The following is a 21,233-nucleotide window of genomic DNA, read 5'->3' as shown; positions in this document are numbered from 1 at the left end:
GGGATCCTGACTTCCTCGCTTCCTTACTCTGACTCATGACGGCCACTGCGGGACACGGCGGGACACTGTGCAGCACCATGGCGTGTCCTCAGTACGCTGGTCAGAGGTGCTCGCCTGGCTCGCATGGCCATAGGGCCAGAGAGGGCACCTTCTGTTGTTCTGCAAGTAGAGAAGGGGGAGTGGGCAGCACGAGGAGGCGAGGTTGCTGTGAGTCCGTGGGTGAACAGCCTTCTGATCTTCAGCAGCCCCACCTCGCCCCACCCGGGGCCAGCATGATAACTGGGCTGCCGGGACCCAGCCCAGGAAAGCTCACACCCCACCGCCCACCAACGAAAGCAGCCCAAGGGGCAGACCTGTCCCTCTGCCCCTAACCAGCCCGGGACTGTGGTTTTCGGCAGGGGTAGAGGGAACGTTGCAGGAGGTATCTTTGTAGGGATGACCCAGCCTCCCACCCATCCATCCCATCCCCCACTTTTTCATGCTGGCCTCAACACCGAGCTAGGGTGCTCTTCATACAGTCAGTATTGAAGGGTCCCATGCCACGTCTGCCACGGGGCGCTGGAGGCCTAGAGACAAATGAGGCATGGACTGGCCCTCGAGGGGCTCATGTTTGAGTGGGGAAGTGGACAAGTAGGCAAACTTTAGCCAGCACAGAGGGAAGGAAGGCCCCACGTGTCAGGGCAGTCTTCTGGATGCTGGTGACAAGTTAGCCAGATGAAAGAAAGATGGACACAGATAACAGATAGAAACAAAAAGTGCAAAACTGGATGGTTAAAAAAAACAAAAACAAAAAGGCAGCGGAACAGAAAGGAGATATAACAGGAGTAGAGAAAACAAAGGGCAGAAGGACAAGAACACGGTCCTTTCCCGAGGTGGGCACAGGATGTCCCGGGAGGCAGGAAGCCTAGTCCTGCCCTGCCTGCCACTGTCGTCACCATTCCTGGGATGTGTGGTCTTGGAAGACTCCTTTCCTCTTTGGGCCTCAGTCTTCCCACCTGGAGATGGGAACATTAGCCTAAATGATCCCCAAAGGCCTGGCCCACCTGGGAAGCCAATAGTCTCACAGCCTCTGCCTGGTGGTCAGAGTCAGGTCCTCCTGACCTCTCTGGAGGTGGACGGCCTTGCCCTCTCCTGCAAAAGGTCCTTCTGGAAATCGGTGCTCCTCCCTTCTTATTCTTCTCCCCTGATGCCATTCTGCCCAGAGCATCAGTGATCGCTGAGTTGGGCTTGGCTAACCACCTCCTCAACCCCAAACCCCCTTTAAACCGTAGCCTCTGAAATGTTACTCTCCTATGCACACACACTCTCTCTCTCTCCCCCACCCCTCCCCCCCTCCTCCCAGGACCAAGTCGACCTGACTCTCCAAGGGCCTCCCTGCCCCGGGGCCAGGGAGAAGCACACTTGGAGTCTTCCAAGAGCCCGGGAGCTTCCCTACAGACAAGAGCATGGTCTCTAAGCTCTGTCAAGCCCTGGCCCTCCTAGCTACGGTTGGAAGCTTCCTAGGACAGGGGCAGCCAAGATCCAAGCCTGGCGAGATGAGCAAGTCTGACCCCAAAGGAGCCAGGGTTATCCATGGGCCCCCTGAGTTCCCTCCTGGGCACATCTTTTTTCCCTAATACTCATCACCTTCTAATGTGCTGTATTTTTACTATATCAACCCCATAATCAACGTATTTCATATGTTCACGTGTGTCTGTGTGTTTACAGTCTCCCCACTAGAATTCAAGCAACACAAGAACAGGGATGTTGGTTTTCTTCACCGCCGGATCTCCAGTACCTAGAATAGTGCCTGACCCATTGCAGGGGCTCAACAAATATTGCTAAATGAATGAAAGAGAGGACTGGCACTCCACTGGAAAATGCTGGCCCAGCGAGCTCCCTTAAGTTCCAACAGTCCATTTGCAGAGCCAGAATCCACAGTTCCTCCCTGTACTGGCCTTCCCATTCACTGATCCCGACCCCTAAGCCTCAGCCTGTCCCCGAGCCCCACGTGAGCCGACCACTACCCCCTGAACCTATGATAAAAGCAACTGCCCCAGCCCTGGGAGCTGAACCCGACACACACAGGGGACCATCTGTGGGGTGGCCCTGAGCCAAAAGTGTGGGTGCACAATGCTAAGAAGAGTTCCCCTCTGTGAGGCCTGGCAGAGGGAAAAGAATGGAACCCTGAGTGGGGGGAGCCTCAGGGTAAGGGGGCAGGATCCCACCCTGAGAGGACAGCTGAGTCCTGGAGTTCCCTCCATTTCGGGAGAGACAGACTCTTGCCAGGCCCTTCCTTTTAATGTCCCAACTCCCAGGCATGGGGGTGCAAGCTGCAAGGACAGAGTCCGGGCCCCTCTGTAAAACTTTTATTTAGAAATCTTCCCAATATATCCTTATGTATATACACACATCATCACCACAAGGGTTGTGTCGCTAAAGAGTCACGCCCACAGTGTTGGCCTCCAGGCTGTACAAAGGTCAAGGTACCTGGAGCGGTTACTCCTCTTCTGCAGAAAAATGCAGAGACCAACGCAACGCATCACGTACAGTACGACATTGACGGAAAGTGCTGGGCCCGCCCACAGGAACAACGCGCTATGTACACGGGCAGGGGCGAGCCTTCGGTGGGGGGCCATGTACCATCGCAATCACAAGTACGACCAGACCACCCCCAAGGGCCGAGATAGTTGTCGGCGGACTACAGATGCTGTGCCCTTTGTTCTGTTTTCGGAAAAGGAGAAAGTTTGTACCATCTTGTCGTTTGCCACCACCAATGAAAGCCTATGAATTTTCCCGAAAAGATGCGAATCCCTCCAGTCCTTACGATCATCTCTGTTCTCCTTGCTTTCTTCCTCCTTTACATCTTTTCCCTTTGCACAGATATTATTCTTGGAATGTTGCCATTTCTTCATAGGTGACGAGGCAGAGGAAGGAGGCGGGTATGGTGGGCGGGGTGAGCGGGGTGCAAATGAAAATTAAACTTTTGGGTCTTCTATCGGTCTTACAAAGACATGAAGCTTTGCCCATCCCTACCCAGGCCCGTTGGGGGAAGCTGTATGTCTTACATATTCTGCCCGTATCTTTTTTCCATTCTCACTCTCGTGCCTCCCCTTGGAAGGAGACACAAATGAGGTCAATCTGAAGAAATGAGGACAGTCAGGATAAGTCAGGCAAAAGCAGTTTGGAACCTAAATTGCCCAAAGCTGCGCAGTCAGGCAGACTGGCCCACTGCTGCGGCCCTGGACTCAGGAGGGGAAACCCCACTGCAGGAATGATACTGAGGGCAAAAGAGCTCTTTCTAGTCCCGGAATGCTTCTACTTGCATGATTCCACTTGGTCTACACCACAGCCCCAGCAGACAGACCAAGCCAGGGTATTTATGAGAAACTGACATTGAGAGAGGTAACTTATGCACGTCATTCTGCACGTCTGAGAGAAGAGGAAGCCAGAAGCGTGACTTCCTGATAGAATCTGTGACCCATCTCCTCGAACCTCTGCATCCATTCACCCATCCGTAGCGCGGCCTCCGTTCACTCCCAAGTCAAATTAATCCACTCGGAAGCAAACACAGCCTTAGGACCGAGGATAGGTGCTCCATCTTTAGAGAGATGGGACCCTCACCGGAGCTTCCAAGGATCGGAAAGAAACCAATCCTAATGTTCAGCAAAATAGGATGTTGGGGGTCTGAAATGGACAGACAGTCTGAGTGCTAAAGGATTACCATGTTGCTCCCCTACTCACAAACTGGACCCCCCAGTTTAGGAGGGAGGGGCGGGAGCCAGGTTCACACCCTGTCTGCACAGGGCTGTGGCCCAGGCCCTTCCCTGGGAGGGACTGTTTTCCCTCTAACCTCAAAGGCCGCGCCTGGTGGGAGGTGGCCGTGGTAACTTGAGGGTACAATGACACGTCTACAGAACTTGTGTGGTTTGTTCCACGGGCTTGGAACGCAGGTCACAGACAGGCCTGGCCTTAAGAAAACCATGTCCACCACCTGGATTGACACAAGAGACCAACAAGGGGCAGTGGTCCACTCTACAAAAAAATCCTTCACTTTACAAAAGGACTTGCGGTAGTATTTCTTTAAAAGAGGAAGGATAAGGGCTTGATTTACAAAAATTTCATGTACAACTATTGGAGGGGGGCGCTCCTTTGCAGTAAGCCTGCCTCCCATACACACCTCAGATGACCAAAAGGTGTATGATCAAGGCGTGTCGAAGATTCTGCTGAGTGAATGTGCATTTGTCTGGGTCTCAGCCAGGGCCTGGTCTCTGGTGTTCCCCTGCCCTCAAAGTGGGCCTGGAGCCTGGGTCAAGCAACAGAAGTCAAGCAAAAATCCCAAATGCCAGGAATTCGTAGGACAGGGTTTGTGCTCAGCTGGGTGCAGACCAGACCGTCAGCAAACAGACACCTTGGAGAAAGAAGGTCCCCCTGAGCTTCGGGAAGGACACACGACGAGGCTGCACGTCCACGCTCAGCAGCGGCCCACGCCCAGCAACACACATCATGAACAGTGACGGGGGGCGGAGAATATAGGCAAGCGGCTCTGAGACACCGCCAGGATTTGAACCCACAGCCCCAGAGAGCTCTGGCTCCATTTCTCTCTCATCATTTTCACTCTCTCTGCCCTCACATGAGATGCCTGACAGGGCAGGCTCCCAGCTACAGACTCAGTCCCCACAAGGATCAGGAAGGCAAGTCTCCGTGGGGAGAAAGCAGAGCTTTGGTGCCCGGGCCAAGCAGTAAGGGCTACTGGGTTTTCTGACCCTCTGGCCCAGCTAGTCGAGAGCAGGCTGTCCACTGGCCATCTTCTTCAACCAGGCCCTGTAGAAGGCACCTCGAGGCTTGTGACTCTGCAGCAGCTGGCCAGCTGGGTGGACCGACACGGGCCTGGGTGAAGATGGGGGCTCACCCAGAAATGGGCGGCTACTGGGTACCTACGTATTTGGACAGAGTGGCCACACAAGCCACACCAGCCAGCTTGGGAGGGGCTAAAGGCAAGGCAGAGGCTGCTGGATGCCCCAGGGGAGAGCTGACCACCCCAGGTCTCAGCAAAGACAGGGCCCCCAAGCTCCAGGCAAAAGCAGTGCCAGTCAAGCTTCTTACTGGAGAAGTCTTAGGGACTGGGGGAGGGGGAAGACCGTGCCGTCTTCATAAAAAGTACCTACCACTTTGCTTCATTTTTCTGTTCTCCCACTGAGGCAGGGAACAGGAAAGCCGCCCCAGGGGCAGTCAGGGCTCCGCAAAGTTCAGACATCAAGGACAGCTCATCGAGTCCACTGCCCAGCTCCAGAGCTGCCCGATCCTCACCCCACCTGCCCTGAAGCCCACAGTCCCGGCGGCCTGAGGGTGCCCTCCCGGCTGGTCCTGAGTGGCCCCGGCCCCATCACCGGGGACCTGCGCCATCAGCAGCGGGCAGCATGGCGGGATGGAGGCTGCGGGCCGGGTGCTTGGGGGCCGGCTCCTCTGTGTAGCTGTCCGGGCTGGCCGCCCCATCCAGCGAGCTGCCGCAGCTGGAGTTGGGGGAGAGCACGTCCTGCAGGAGGTCGTCGGGAGGTGCACCGCCCCCTCCCCCACCACCTCCTCCACCAGCCCCCACCACAGGGTCCTTGCCAGGCTTGGCCCGCTGGGCACCCTCCTCCTCCTGGTCATTGAGCAGCTTGGCCAGGAAGTTGATGTACTTCATGGCCAAGCGGAGGATCTCGTTCTTGCTGAGCTTCTTGTCCGGGGGGTGCGTGGGGATCAGCTTGCGGAGCTCAGCGAAGGCCCCATTCACGTTCTGCTGCCGCCATCGCTCTCGGCTGTTGGTGAAGATGCGTCGCACCACTTTGGTGTGGGGACCTGGAGGCAGGAGGACAAGAGTTAAAAAAATGGGGTGGAGGTCCCCCAAGGCATCTTCTGTGGGAAGAAGAGAAACCATCCATTGGAAAGCTTGGGAAACCTAGAAAGCCTTCTTGCCTTTTACTTAGAAAACTCCTACTCAGCCTTCAAAGCCTTGTTCATCTGTTTCCTCCACTCGGGGGATTTCCCTCAACCCCTCCGGACAGACCTCACCAACCACCACGGCCCACCAACACCTTGATATCCATCAGCTTTTTTTTTTTTTAAAGATTTATGTACTTATTTATTTATTTAAGAGAAGGAGAGAGTTTTTTAAGTAGACTCTGCGCTGAGCGTGGAGCCTGATGCGGGGCTCAGGCTCACGACCCGGAGATCACGACCTGAGCCGAAACCAAGAGTTGGACGCTTAACCGACTGAGCCACCCAGGCGCCCCTCCATCACTTTTGATCATTACCGTATGCATCTATGCTTGTCTCCCTCTCGGGGCTGTGAGATTCAAGGACAGGGACCTATGTCATTCATTCATTGTGCCAAGACGCCATACGGCACTAGTGAGAGAGACAAACTCTGGAGCCAGACTTTCTGGACTGAATTCCTGACTGTGAGTCACTAGATAGTGACTCTGGGCAGGTTACTTAAACTCTCTGTGTTTTAGCTTCATCATCCGTAAAATGGAGATAATACTAGTAACTGAAATCACAAGACTATCACACGGGTCTAACAACTGACACAGGGAAAGTCCTTAAGACAATACCTGCCTCAGATTAGGGGCGCCTGGGTGGCACAGCGGTTAAGCGTCTGCCTTCGGCTCAGGGCGTGATCCCGGCGTTATGGGATCGAGCCCCACACCAGGCTCCTCCGCTATGAGCCTGCTTCTTCCTCTCCCACTCCCCCTGCTTGTGTTCCCTCTCTCGCTGGCTGTCTCTAGCTGTCAAATAAATAAATAAAAATCTTAAAAAAAAAAAAGACAATACCTGCCTCAGATTAAACCTTCAATAATGTCAGCTACTATCACCCATCCACCAGTTATTTACTAATAACCAGGCACCGTGCCAGGCACTAAGGGAAACAGACAGCGTCCCTGCCCTCAAGGAGTATACCTTCTCTCAGGGAGGATCACACCATATATTTTAATGGTGATGACAGATGATGAACAAATTGCAACCAAATAACACACGCACAGGACACCAAATATAATAACAGATGCAAAGGAGCCACTACGACCAGCTGGGTGGTTAGGGATGGCATACTGGAGAAGGTGACATCTATAAGATAAGAACTTGAGGCTGAAGAAGAGTCAGCCAGGCCCTGGAAGGAAAGACGGAGCGCTATGTGCAAAGGCCCTGAGCTGGAAAACGGCCGAAGCCACCCGGGCTAATTAGTATGGGTGTGATCAGAGCAGGCTGGGTCCGGACCCCACGGGTCTCTGCAGTCAGTGTAGGGGCTTTATTCTAAGGGTGATGGAAAACACAGAATAGGCGGATCATGCTGGCTGGGGGGGGGAAGGGAGTAGAAAGCAGAGACAAGAGGGAAAAGACCTACCCTGTGGGCTCTCTCCCCAGCAGAGAAGTGGAGAGATGGGCCAGGCACAGGCGTGGCCTGAGGCTCTAAGCAGGTGTCTGAGGGCTGCCTCAGTCTCTCCACATCTACAGTGCACTGATCACAGACTAGACCAATATTTGGACTATATTCACGTACTAAGACTCGCGGAGCAGCGGCAGACACCGGCGTGCACGTATTGAGCACCTATGGTGTTCAAAGCACTGCACTAAATGTCCCAGCCTGACCTGGGATTCCCAAAGCCAGAGGAAACCGAAGAGGGCCCTCCTAGTGCACCTGACTCCTGGGCTGAGGTGGCCGCTTCCCTCCCCAACGCTGAGGCATGGAGCTGGGCTCCCGGCAGTCGCCAGGAAGCTCCGTGCGAGGAACAAACTGCCAGTCCGGGGGTATCTGTTTGCGCTCTTCGATAACCCCTAGAACCAGACCACAGAATAGGGGAAACTACAGTAGGGGAGAAGAGGAGAGGAGGGGTCGAGGCCGCCCCTGGGACCCACTGCTTGCTTCACGGCTAGGGAGACTGAGGCTGGGACTGCTCACCCGTGCCAGCCCTTCTTGCTTGACCATCTTTCTCTTACTTTCACGGACACACACACACACTGATACACACCCATGCATGCACACGCACATACACACACACCATCTCTCAGGGGGATCACGCACCCCTGGCCCACCGTGCCTCTGAGAGCTGGCTTTCCAAACCCCAACAGACCCTGGGCCCAGCTGACTCTTTGCCAAAGGCCAGCCCCAGGCGGGAAAAACAGCAACCTGCTGGCGGTCCTACCCGAGGCTGCCGCAGAGGAATAATGCGATGTTCTCTGGCCTCCAGGCCAGACAGAGGGGCGTCCCTCGGCTGTGACATGAGGAGGACCGTCCCTGCTCCATGGCTAATGCTGGCTGACCTTGAGGGAGCAACTAGGTGGGGAGGGGGCGTTACAACTGCTGTCACAGCTGCAGCTAGACAGAACTCCAGAAGGAGCACCTACCCGCAGCCCGGCCCTAAGAACCCTTTACCCCACTGTACTCTCTCAGCAAGCTGTGAGGAAGCTATTATTCCCTCCACTTTCCAAATGAGGGCACCGAGAACCAGAGAAGCTCAGCAGCTGGAATCCACACAGAGTCCCGACTTTAGTCCTTGCGTTAGTTCCACTTCTATGGACTCTATCTGGCAAAATCTCTGATTCCAAAGTCTCGCGGACATAGTCTGCACCCCCCACAGACATACCCTTCTCTTCACCTCCCTCTTCATTTCTGCCTATTCCTCTCTGGCACCTGCTCAGAGAACTCCTCACCTCTCCGCACCTTCCTCTTCCCCGAGTCTGTCCGTCGCTCTGTGTCCTCTGCCTCTCTGTGGCCAAGCACCAAGTAAGTGCTCAGTAAATATTGGTGACATTTATAAGTAATGGCTTCCCTACACTTCTGCACTCCCCCCAAACCCTCACCCCCTCGTCCCCTTCTCCTCCTTCCTCTTCTCTGTGCCTGAGTCTCATTGCTCTGCTCTCTGTAGAAAATGCCTCTTCCCTGGGGAACTTCGAGGCTGGTCCTGCCTACTTCCTGTTTGATGTGACCCCTCCCCCTAACGCAGCAGCACTGACACCCCATCACCCTTCCCTCTTGGACCTACACCTCATGTCCCGAGCTGGTTAGGTCTTATGTGGTCCGTTCCTTGTCCAGACTCTAGGTCCCCTCCTCTCCAGAAGCTCCAGCTCAATACACGTCCCTCCTACCGGCTCCTTGAATAACCCAGTCTGGCTTCAAGGCCTCAGGTGTCCTTCCCACAGGAGCCCCAGGCCCCAGCCAGGCTGACACACTGGCAGCTCCAGGGATTTGCTCCAAGTCCTGGGCTCTGAAGGGCCTGCTCTCCTGCCCCCTGGTGTTGGGTCCCATCTACTACATGGGAAGAGGGACAGGATACTCCAACTGTCCCATTCCATCCAACCCCTTTCTCAAGTCCAGTGCCAAGGACTCCTCACGTAGTTCACAAGAGTAGTGCGGAGGACCTGCTAGGGGATGTGGGCGGGGCACGGTAGAATCTATGACGTCAGGAAGGGAACTCCAGGTCTCAGTCCTGGGTCTGGAACAGGGGACAAGCGGGCCCCACGATATAGGGACCTGGGACAAGGGCCTTAAAGGTGCAATTCCAGGCAGGGAGCGGACTCCAGACTCCAAAAAGGACTTGGGAGGAGGTGCAAGAAATCCCTGAGGGTCAGTGCTTAGAGGCAGGGAGCACCATGTGTTCTGCCGACCCCCTGGGATTCTTGCCAGATGCAGGAATGGAGCTACAGTGGGGACTACAACCGACCCTAGAGGTCTGGGCTAAATACCACAATGTGTCCTCACTGCCATGTGCCCTCTTCCCAGGACCATGAGAATGGCCCCCCCAGCCCCACCCACGACTTCCCCTCGACCCAAGTCAGCTGCAGGGCAAGGACTCTGGCCCGCTCGGGTTCCAAGGTACCAAGCCTTCTATGCGAGACACCTATGGAGTAGTCCCTGATGATCCCCCCTTCAGGGGGTTCTAACCAGCATGAGGAGGGAGTACAAAGGAAGAGGCCGGTAGACTCACCATCAGTAATCTCCATCTCATAAGGGGAGGGTCTCCTCTTCACTCGGTTGTTGGTGGCGAACATAGGGAAGGCATCTGGCTCCCCAAAGAACCCACTGTGGGAGGGAGCAGGCAGATCATAAGATCACATGTAGGTGAAGGGGAGAAAGGCTCCTTAGCGATCCTCCCCACGTGTTCTTGAGCCCCCCCCCACCCGAAAACAAGGGCAACCCTGCTCCTTTTATACCTGAGTTTGGGATGGAAGGAGCATCGCACACAGACACCCAAACACACTCACAGAATGCTCCCACTCTCTCCTTGGTGAGACAAGCAAGGGAAGAAAGGGCCACACACACCCCCTCCCCCCCCCACATGCAATCAGAAGTGAGCACACAGAGCACAAGAATGAACACACACACCCCACAGGTAGACATACTCCCCTTCCCAGATACAAGCACACAGTCCAGACACCTCCCCTCCTGAACAGGAACTCATGCAGGCAGAGGTGAACCTCACACCTGATGGTGTGCGACTCCAGCATCCCAAGGAGCACATGGTCCCCTTCTCCATGAATCACCCCACCTTTACCCAGGCCTCAGGGGGCTCATGGACAGACCACATATAGGAAACCTCCCTGGACTGACCACTACTTACATGCCCCCCACCCACTCTGGGCTCTCCATAGCTTCTTCCCCAAGGTCTCCCACAGACGCACTAACTGCCCCACATTGTCAACCCCTGCCTCACCTTCCTGTCTCCACCCCAAACCTACTTCTATCTCCCCACCATCTCGGTGGGCCCAGCAGGGGCATGGGCACCTTCACAGGGAGGGGGGTACAGGCCCCAGCCAGAGAGCACAGCTAGGGGCAGAGGGGCTCAGGACATGAGGGAAGGATCCATTCCCCGCACCGCCCTGCAGCAGTTTTAGGGGAGGGAGCCCTCCTGCAACCACCCTCAGATCTGTCTCTTACCTGTCCACTGAGGGCTGCAGCTTCCAGAAGACTTTCACAGGGAGCGCAGTCAGACACATTCTTGCCTGGTACTCACACTCATGCGACTGCCTTCGGTCCGCACCACACCCACCACACACGCGCGCGCACACACACCACCACCACCACCACCCTACTGCACGGCCAGGCCGCTCCTGCTCACCGGCAGCCACAGGCCCGCACTCCCGAAGGCGCGGACCCCTCCCGGGCTTCCACACAGCCACGCACGCCGCACACGCACGGAGCACCCCACAGCCGGCCCGCGCACACGCACACGCACACTCCCACGGAGGAGCCCAGGTCGCGGGCGCACGGGCTCGGGCGTGCAGGTTACAACACCCCCGGTACTCCCGCGTTCCCGCCGCTCCGCCCCGTCGGGAGGAAGGCGGTCGCTCCGAGGGGCAGAGGGACGCCCGGGCCGAGTGCTCCCCCCGTGGCCGCCCGCCCGCCCAGCCCGACCCTCCCGGCGCGGCCCTGACCTGCCGAGCGAGGCCAGCGGCTGGCTGAGGCTGTAGAGCAGCGCGCGGCCGGGGGCGGCGGGGGCCGCCAGCGCGGGCGGGCTCAGCTGCACCATGCGGCCGTCGCCAGGCAGCTCCGCGGGGGCCGAGGCGGGCGCGGGCGCGGGCCCCGGAGGTCTGCACAGCTCGGTGGTGGGCACCCGATGGCGCGCTTCGGCCGCCGCCGCGTCGCGGCCCTTTAAGTCCCGCGCGGCGCCGCCCCCACCGGCGGGGCCGCCCCCCGGGCCGCCGCGCGCGCCCAGCTCGATGACCGGGGGCTCCGCGGGGGCCGCGCGGCTCGTCTCCTTGGCGACGCCGTTCAGCAGGACCAGGTGCGGGGGGGCCATGCGGGCCTCGGCCGCGTCCCGTCCCTCTAGCGGGGGGTCACTGCGGGCCGCCTCGCTCGGCGGCCGCTCCGTCATCCTGCGGGCAGACAGACAGACAGACAAGCGGACGCCCGCTCTGACAACCGCCCCCAGCCCACCGAGGGGTGGGTGAAGGGCAGAGAGAAATTCGCGCACCGAGACGTGGGAAGAGGCGGACTCACTTAGCGCCACGTGGACACACGCCCTCCCCCGGGGCCTGAAGGCCCAGCGGCGGGGCTGGGGCGGGAGGGAAGGAGGGCCTATGGTTTGGGAGAAGAGAGAGGGTGTCTGGGAGACAGACACTGAGGAGATGGAAGAAGACGACAGACATTGGAAGAAAAGGAATACAGCCAGCGAAAGAAAACAGAAGGGAAAAAAGGAGGAAGGAAATGTAGAAAGAGGCGAGAAAGAGAAAGAAATGTCATCTTGTCCCCCTGCTCAGCCCGCAAGGGAAGAGGAGGGAACAAATCCCCTGACCGTGTTCTTCCCGCCCCCCTTTTGGTTTTGGCGGGGAAACTGTGGCGCCGAGGTGGGGTGCTTTTCGAACATCCCTTGCCTCTCAACAAGTAGAGAACTCAGGGAATGGAGGCTACAAGGCCTGGGGTGGCCTGTGCCAGAGCCAGACTCCTGCTCTCCTTTTCCACGAATATTCACCCCTACAGGGGGTCCCCAACTGCACTAAGCAAATACCCCGTGTATTCTGTGCCGCTGCTAGAAACTCCAGTGGCCCTATACTCCCACCAGGACCAGAGATGGGACACCAGGAAGGGAAGAAGATGATCCTAGCCCTACGTCCCCCCACCCCCACCCCCACCCCCACTCCCACTCCACCTCCTTCTGCTCAGCTGGACTCAGAAGTGAGCTGGGGTCTGGAAGGGAGGCTTGGCTGAGTGGGTATGGAGCCCAGGCATTCGGAGTGTCCCTGAAGCCACTGGGGTCTAGGCTCCCACTCTTGAGTGGGAAGACCTATCATGAAGGCCCTTGAACTCTTCCCTCTCCTGCCTCTGTTGTCTTCTGGGAAATGGGAGCAATACCTCACTTATGCATTTAAAAGCACCGTGCAAATGCCCAAGGAAACATTGTTATTGGCGAGGAGATTGGGGACTGCCTTGCCCAAGGTCACATGAACCTGTCTGCCACAGATCCACAGAGCAGGACCAGAACTGTGACCTCACTGCGCTATCCTGTATACACCCTCCCATGTATATCCCTGGGGCTGAGGACTCTCCTTCTTTTCTCCACAACCATACTCCAGGGTGACAAAAAGGCTCTACTCCCCAGTAACACTTGCTGGTGGGGGGGGCTTCCATCACCCTGCTTTGATGCCAGTGGAGCCAGGGCCCCAAAAGAATGAAAACCATAAAAAACATGAGACTCTGGGTCTGGAGTTTGGGGGTGCTTGTGAGTTGTTTTAATAAAATACACACACACACATACATACATATAAGTGTGTGTGTGTGTGTGTGTATATATATATATATGTGTGTATATATGTATATATATTCAACTCGACAGACTTTATAAGATATTCAAAATAAGGCTTCTCCTCCCAGAATTAGATAATTGGGATATTTTATAGCAGAAAATGCACAAAAATCCAATTCAGCCCCAAGCACAGTCCATCTCATCACTCATGGCAGCTATTCTGCCCCTGCAGCACTCTGGACCCGGGTTGGCCTGAGAAACATCCTCCCGCCCCAGAAGAGAGACCTGACTTCTGAAACCTCCTCGAGGAGGGCTCCGCAGAATTGCCCCCAGACACAAGAGCTGATGGAGAACTGTCATCTGGATTGCACTTCTGCCCTGGTCTGCCAGCTCCACGGGCTCACCAGGAAACGACAGAATTCCCTGGGACCTGGTGCACAAGAGCCGCAAACGCAGTGGGACCGCAAGGCTTCATTGGAAGTGAGTTTACGATTATGGCGGAAACAATAGATCCGTATCCACAGAACGGGACTGCCAAGACACTGCGGCCACTAGAAATGCTCCAGATGTTTACAGTCCAGTCTCCCTGGCTCCCCTGCAGCAGTGAAATGCACCAGTAATATACCATCCTGTGGCAAAATATACAAGCCCCAAGGTGCTGGTTCCCTACCTTACTGTCCCCACACACCGTTGTGTGCCCAGTGACACGTGCTTCAGCCCCAGCTTCTAACCGACTAGCAAACAAACGGTGCACACTGCAATCACCAGACTGAGTTCAAGCTCTCCTTATGACATATTTATACCCTCTGATTAATTCCAAGGCTTCGTGTAGGCTCGGATCCCGGAGGGGCAAGAGGATCACACATTCCAGATGAGTTGACCCTGGCCCCAAATGCCCTCCCCAGCCGCCTATAAATATCTATATCTCCGAGGCTCCCTGTGAGAAACCTATGATTGGTCCCCAGGGTCTGTGGCCGACCTCTCCCCGCCCATCCCCGGGACCTTAGGAAAACCCGGCAGGCTATCCAGCAACCAGGATCACCCAGGAGAGGGGTCCATGCTCCAGAAAAAGCCAACAGAGGACTCATAAGTGCCTTTGGTTGTAGGGGACTAAACCCCATCACTTGGCTTCGGTTAAGATTACTGGAAGGAAAGCCTGAGTGATTATCGTTCGTTCATTTGTTTTTATTCGGGGAAGATGAAAGAGTGGGGAGAAGCTTTTGAACAGAATCACACTAGACTATTTGACCATTATAACTCCTCTGTCTTTGTGCGGCCCGGAACCAGCTCGAAGCCCCCAACACCGGATCCTCATCTCCTGTCGCCAGATGGCCGCAACATTTCCGTTTGTGTCTGAGCAAGACAGGGATCCCAGGAGCTCCTGCGGGGCAGGCACAGGGTCTCAAGCAGCTCCCAATTCCCGGCAGGGAAAATTTCTCCTATGAAAACAGCCTACGCTGGTATTCAGGGACTCGGGTAAGAGCTAGCTGGCTTCCTGTCCTTCATAATGCACCCACACCCGAACGACCCCCTGGGGGAGCCCCAAGCCTGCTCGAGAACCCAAAGCACCAGTGAACAGAGCCACCTTCCCTGCCACTACGAGAGAGAGCGGAGGGGTGTTCCAGCACAGCCCCACCCTAGGCGTTAGGCTCCGGTCAGGGCCCACCCGAGTTGGGACTGCGCTAGCCTAGCCTGGATGGCTGGGGCTTCTTCCTGCCAGTGGCCCAGGCACACGCAGCCTGCACCATCCGGATATAGCCGCCCCAAAGTTAGCAGCCTTGTGAAACACCCACAGAACCAGGACTGATGGGAGCGGCCTGGGGGACGAGGTCCAGGTAGGTGTTTTTATCCGGGATCGGGTGCTTCTAGAAGCCGCAGAGGCACAGATCCTGGATTCCCAGCTCTGGGTTCGTCCTCCCCTCACCCAATCGTAGACTGGACTGTCCTCTGTCCTAAGCCTCCCCCACCCCAGGCTGGAACCCAAGGTCTTCCTGGACACCGTTTCCACCGATACTGTTCCCCAAAACTCACCTGGGGCATATTTAGAGAAACCGGCCCCTCTGAATAGGATCTCCACTCCGCCGGAGAGGGGCGGGAGCCAAGGTCCAAGTTGTGGACAGGGGTCTTTGCTTTCCCCCCTTTCTCGCTGAGAGACCAGCAGTTAGGCCACGGTGTGGTCCTGGGCAGTCTGCCGCGCCCAAAGCGAGTTTCCAGGAAAGATGGGGGTGGAGAGAAAGAGGGAGGGCGAGAGGGAGGGAAAGAATGGCTGGGAATTACCTCCTGTCCTCGACAGCCAGCCCAGGGAATTGCAACCGGCTTTCTGCCCCCACCCTGCAGGTGTTTGAAGCCTCCCCCAAAACCCCCTTAAAAAAGAACCCTACACCTGACCAATCAGGAATAACTATTTACTCCAACAACAACAACGAGGTCGAGCTCCACACAGACTGCAGAACAATTTCGGGCCCTCCGACCAGGATGTCTGGTTCAGTGTGGCCGAGTTTGTTTTCTAAGCACTGACGTGTCTATGCGGTTGACTTGGGAACCCGGGTCAGGATGGAGCAGCAGCCGCAACGCCTAGCACGGCTGAGTAGGGAAATGTGTGTTGGAAAAGGGGAATCTGTTTTTCACACCCTGATCTGTGGGGCAGAACCTCCAAGGCCCCGCATTATCTCCATACCCGCCTTTAGCCCAAAGCGAAACCAGAACCCAATTCCAAAGGCTACTTTCCCACAGGAATGGAGTCAGAACAGCACAGATCCAAGAGGATGGGGGGCAGATATCTTATCTATCTAGGTGCCCTCTTTTCTTCCTACTGATAAGAAAGAAAGAAAGAAAGAAAGAAAGAAAGAAAGAAAGAAAGAGAAAGAAAGAAAGAAAGAAAGAAAGAAAGAAAGAAAGAAAGCCTCCTCCTTCCTTTCAACCATCCCCACACAATGATTTTCAATTTTTCAGTGTTCAGACTGGCAGCGTAGGGGCGAATTCTAATAATTCCTCGCAGCAATAAACAAGGCAAAGGAGGGAGGGTAAGATCCAACACTGCTTCGCAGTGTGCAGCCTACGGAGATTTAGGTTGCTTTTTTTTCTTCTCCAAAGGGTTTTGTTTAATTTGTTTTGCCTCAATTGTCCAGTTTATGATTACACATCGAAATCCTGGATTAAATCCAAAGGACTCCTTTTTGCCCTGGCGTTGGTGGAAATATAGGAATAATTCTTCCCTGCGGTTTCAGTCCAATGCGGGAGATTTTCTTTCTCCTCTTCTAATCCAGATGGGGGGAGGGGTGAGAAGAAGGGAAAATCCACTCATTCCCGTGTCTTAAGTCCGGGTTAATTTTTGCTTTATGACAGGGTCTCTGTGCCCGTTCCTCTCTCCATTTTCTCTCCCTACCCCAACCCAGCAACTTAAAAAAAAAATAGAGCTGGTAGCGGGAAGCCGTGCTGCTTTGTTATCGCTCCAAAGAAGCTAAAAGGGACAAGCCGCTTCGCTACTGAACGATTACTTTAATTAAATAGAATGATGATGATGGTGGTGATAATGATCATGACGACATCAGTAACCACAATAACTGGCAAAACAAAATCCATTTCTTTCGCAGCGAGGGCAGCACTGACCCGCTCCCTCCACAAAGCCTGGCCCTGGTCACCGATGCGACGGATACCTGACCCACGCCGCAATGTCGCTCACCCGAGGAAGGGAAGGAAAAGTATTCTTTGGAGAATAATTATCCCGAGGATCCCCACCCCAGGCGCGAAACCTGGAGAATGCGCCCATTGTCTTTTCCAGGCCTCTCCCGCAGACCCCGCGGAGGTCCCCGCGAAACTGACCAGAAATGGATGAAGCCTGGGTGCGGCGGAAACAGAAGCCGGCGGCTAGCGGCTGGAAGGCGCGGGCCTTGGCGAGCGCTGCTCAGCTTCGAGCCTGGAAAAACCTCCCACTCACTACAAACCCCTCAAACACCGAGGCACAGACTGGCCTCCGGACAGAGCAGCCGCCGATCGGGCTCCGTCTGCCCATCCAAGCCAACACTGGCTTCCGAATACATCATAATTTGGAATAAAATGTGAAATCCCTCTCCCCGCCCCCTTGCCGCCTCCTCAACTTGCAGCTCCATCTCCTGCTCGTCCTCCCCTCCACCCCCCAGCGATTTGCAAAATGCACTTATAAAGGACACAAGCACACGGGCACACAACCCAGTTCGGACAGGACCACACACGGTCCAGCCCCACAGAAGGGAAGCAAAGTAAACACAACCCCACACTGCCCCACAAGCCGACATGGTCAGGCTCGCACACGGTCCTACACGATACAACGAAATCAGTCCCACGAGATCGCTCATGGACACACATCTAACGTAGTCAGGATCACACACGCCCGACACAACAACGAAACCACCCAAATACAGTCGCAGAGGCCACACAACCCAACACGCAGAGCCAGACCCATGTCGAGAAGGAAAAACGAGCATAATCGTATACAACGATGAAAACGCAGAAGGGCTCGAGGAATCCAAAGCAACAACCCAAAGAGCGCGGACACCATCACACTCGGACACACAACCCTTCTGGAAGACCACACTCGGAAGAAGTCAGCATCGCCGACGGCTCACACACGCACTCACAACCCCACCGCATGCAAACCACCACCAAGAAGAAATGAAAACCAACCACCGCCTCGCTCATTTCTGTATATTGCGTAAGGAAAAAGGGGAAGGAAGGAAGAGAGTCTCCGAGGCGGGAGGGGCGGCGGCGGCGAGCGGAGGGCGTCCGTGGAAAATGCCCCCCATCGAAAGAAACCCAGGGAAAAGGAGCGAAGACCTCTTCTGCGAGCGGGGAGAAGGAGAGAGGAACTGGTGGGGAATTCCGCGGGAGGCCGCAGGTTGCTTTTCCCTAGAAAAAGGCCGGAATGCTCACGTTTTGCCGCTACGGGGGGATGCGTGTGGCCATTTTGAGACCTGGTCCTTAGCGCGGAGGCCCGCCCCCGCCCCCGTCCCCGTCCCCGTCCCCGTCCCCCGCCCGCGCGCCCAGGCTCCTCCAGCGACGCGCGCTAATCCCGCTCACGTTCTGGGCCTCGTTAGCATGGGCCGAGGCGCGCCGGGGCCGTGTGCGCCGCCGAGATAAGGCGCTGCCGCGGGTCCGCTCGCCCCCGATAAGCGCCTCGGCCATTATGGGCCAAATGATTCATTTTAATTTGGCAATTTCACCGGAGGGAGTGGGGACTGGTTGTGCGGCGCTGGGACCGGCTCCGGAATGCGCCACGGCGAGAGTTGAGCGCGCAGTCTAGACTCCGTGAGTCCAGCCCCATTTCTGATCCCGAAGCCTCTCGGGAACCCGGGCACCCCCCAACCGCAGTCCCTCGGCCTGCCAGACACCTTTCTTCAGCGACTCTCATCCCAGAATTCCGTCGCTGCCTCTGACACCCAAACCATCACTCCCGACCCTTCCCCGGCGGTGTTCACTCTTTTTCCAGTGTCCTAAACACCCGCGTTTCAATGGGCAGTTCCTCATCCCCAAAAGCGCCCCAGGTCCCCCCTGCCCCACCCCGCAGCCCCTTCAGCCCTGGCTCTTTTCTGCTCTAATATGGAGCATGCTTGTCTCCAGTGTGGTAGACCGAGCTCACATTCAGCGGCTCTGTGGAGGACGACTGGTGTCAACAGAGCGATTTAAATGTCCCTTCTGCTGAGTTTCAGGCCGAGCCCAGAGCCTGAGAACGTCCCCACCCCATTATATTTTAAACATTTTAATCTTGCTGCTGAAGAACCGTTCTAAGCACTCTATAAATACAGATTCCTTTCCTTTGCATAAACAATCCTAGGAGGCTAGTACTATTATCATCCTCCATTTACAGATGAAGAAACTGTGGCACAGAGAGTCAAAGAAACTTTACCGATGTGACAGATCTAGTAAGTGGTGGAGCTTGGGTTTGAAGCAAATTTGGCATCAAAGTCCTCTCTGGAGCCCAGGTGATGAAGAAGGGCAGCTAGAGCCTAGGCTGGGAGGACAGATCTGGGCTCAACTCATTGCAGGGACTAAGACCTTACTGTGGGGTAGAAATCTGGGTTCAGTGAGCAGTGGGCAACTGGGACTCAGCCCAGGGAGGGTATCTGCTTTCATTCTTTTATGGTGGAGGGGAAACAGCACAGGCTCAAATCTTGCAAGTTACTTGGCTCTAAACCTCCATTTCTTTGTCTGTAAAATGGGGAGATTATACCTACCGATACTATACTCATTAAAAAAAAAAAAAGTCAGTGGCAAGGGGCCTGGGTGGCACAGTCTGTTGAGTGAGGGACTCTTGATTTCAGCACAGGTTGTGATGTCAGGGTTGTGAGATCAAGCCCCACATCAGGCTGTGCACTCAGTGTGGAGTCTGCTTGGGATTCCCTCTCCCTCTGCCCTCTCACTCATGTGCTCTCTCTCTCTCTCTCAAATAAATAAATAAATCTTTTTTAAAAGGCAGTGGTGACAACAATAATCTCTGGAAACTCACCCAGCCCAGAGCCCAGGACGATATCATATGCATGTGCATGGGAATTCCGGTTATTGTTATAGAGAAGAAAATTAAGGCACAGAGACATGACTTGGACGCAGCTCGCAGTGACCCCAGGAAAAGCTGAGACCCAAACTCAAGTATCCAGTTCCCAGTCCACAAGTCTACCCATCATGCCAGGATGCTTGGTCCTTACAGCAGCTCTGGCTTGGAGCCTAAGAACTAGGGAAAAGCCCCCTCACCTGGTTCCAGATGGAGTCCCAGTCAAGGATGGAGCCCAGAGTGTGGTCACAGACTGAGCACTGGCCCCTCCTTGCCACCAGGATGACTCTCTGTGAAGGTACGGTTAATTCAGTGCAGGCTGTCCATTCTGATCCTCTTGTGCGCTCTGGTGGAAATCAGCGTGCCCTGTGGGTACAGGTAACGGTCTACACAATCTCATGGGAGAAGGGCCATTCATGTTCTGCGAAAAAAGTTTAATTCCTGGACTTGCCACAAGATGTCCCCTGGCCCAGTCACACCAGCCTTTGGCATGGACCCTGAGGAGGGGTGTCTTGGGTCTATTAAGCCCCATCTCTTGCTCTCTCCCCATGGCTCCAGCCCCGCCTCACCCAACCCTCCTCCCTCATGCCCTAGCTACTGCTGCTCCTTCTGCCTTACTGGCCTCCTCTTTTCGCATCCATTTCTCAAGACTCAACCTTTTGGCCACTTCCTCCCTGAAGCCTCCCTGCACTGGGGTTGGCTTTCATCTCTCCCTCTTCTGGTCCCCACTGCCTTTGCTGGCAGCATCACTTAACTGAAAGTGTGGGACTCATGTAATTCTGAGTTCCAAGCCCAGTGCTGTCATCCTTGAGCAAGTCAGTTCACCTCTGAGCCCCCCCAGATAGGTGCTGGCCATTCCCATCAGAAAGCCTAGCCACGGAGCGCTTCCCTGAGAAAATGATGACTGGCTGAGATCTAAGAGTCGGATCCAGGGGCACCTGGGTGGCTCAGTCCGTCAAGCAGTTAAGCGGTTAAGCAGTTAAGCGTCTGCCTCCAGCTCAGGGCCTGATCCCAGGGTCCTGGGATCCAGCCCCGCATTGGGCTCCCTGCTCACCGGGAAGCCTGTTTCTCCCTCTCCTGCTCCCCCTGCCTATGTGCTCGCTCACTCTCTCAAACAAATAAAATCTTAAAAAAAAAAAACCCGCTTATTATTAAAAAAATTTAAAAATAAGAATGGGATCTGAGGGTGGGTAGAAGAGTGAACATCTAGAGCTTTCCAGGCAGGACAAGAGTTGAAGCAGAAGGGCCTTAATTTCATGCAAGGAACAAAAAAAGAGTCTAGAGTGGTTGGAGCAAGTCTGTGGTCAGTTTATAGGATTTAGGGGGGAACCATTTTGTTTATTTGGTTGGAGGGTGAGCACAGTGTCCTGTACAGGATCGGATTTGCATGTCTGGAAAGCCCTTTGGCCGCAAGGTGGAGAAGGGGTGTGGATGGGGGTGGGAAGTGGGAAGACTAGTTCTTTTTTCTTTCTTTCTTTTTTTTTTGAGATTTATACACTGTACATTTTATT

At 55.4% G+C, this 21,233-nt stretch overlaps 1 protein-coding gene and 1 long non-coding RNA gene across 6 annotated transcripts; one reads left to right on the top strand and one right to left on the bottom strand.

Moving 5' to 3' along the window:
• Positions 1-2,333: 2,333 nt before the first annotated feature.
• On the bottom strand, positions 2,334-11,831 carry TAL1 (TAL bHLH transcription factor 1, erythroid differentiation factor). 5 transcript variants are annotated; one of them, XR_005834171.1, is made up of 4 exons: positions 11,392-11,831; positions 9,945-10,039; positions 3,833-5,820; positions 2,334-3,666 (listed from the first exon to the last, which is right to left on the bottom strand). XR_005834171.1 is itself a non-coding variant. In XM_040627334.1 (3 exons), the coding sequence occupies exons 1-3, from the start codon at positions 11,829-11,831 to the stop codon at positions 5,366-5,368; spliced, it is 990 nt and encodes a 329-aa protein (XP_040483268.1). In that variant the 3' UTR covers positions 2,334-5,365. The 5 variants fall into 5 exon arrangements, 2 of the variants coding, with proteins under 2 accessions (XP_040483268.1, XP_008697457.1); XR_005834172.1 differs by having other exon boundaries at positions 2,334-3,973; positions 4,160-5,820; XR_005834170.1 differs by having other exon boundaries at positions 2,334-4,390; positions 5,148-5,820.
• A 2,818-nt stretch (positions 11,832-14,649) lies between these two features.
• LOC121102098 lies at positions 14,650-17,269 on the top strand. Its single transcript, XR_005834169.1, has 2 exons — positions 14,650-15,034; positions 16,793-17,269. It is a non-coding gene; the product is annotated as an uncharacterized LOC121102098 (long non-coding RNA).
• Positions 17,270-21,233: the final 3,964 nt, after the last annotated feature.

This window comes from Ursus maritimus, unplaced genomic scaffold (genome assembly GCF_017311325.1).
Source record: "Ursus maritimus isolate PB19 unplaced genomic scaffold, ASM1731132v1 scaffold_12, whole genome shotgun sequence".
NCBI classification, from domain to species: domain Eukaryota; kingdom Metazoa; phylum Chordata; class Mammalia; order Carnivora; family Ursidae; genus Ursus; species Ursus maritimus.
Note: the sequence above shows the minus strand (reverse complement) of the source record. Positions and strands in the feature narration are given on the sequence as shown.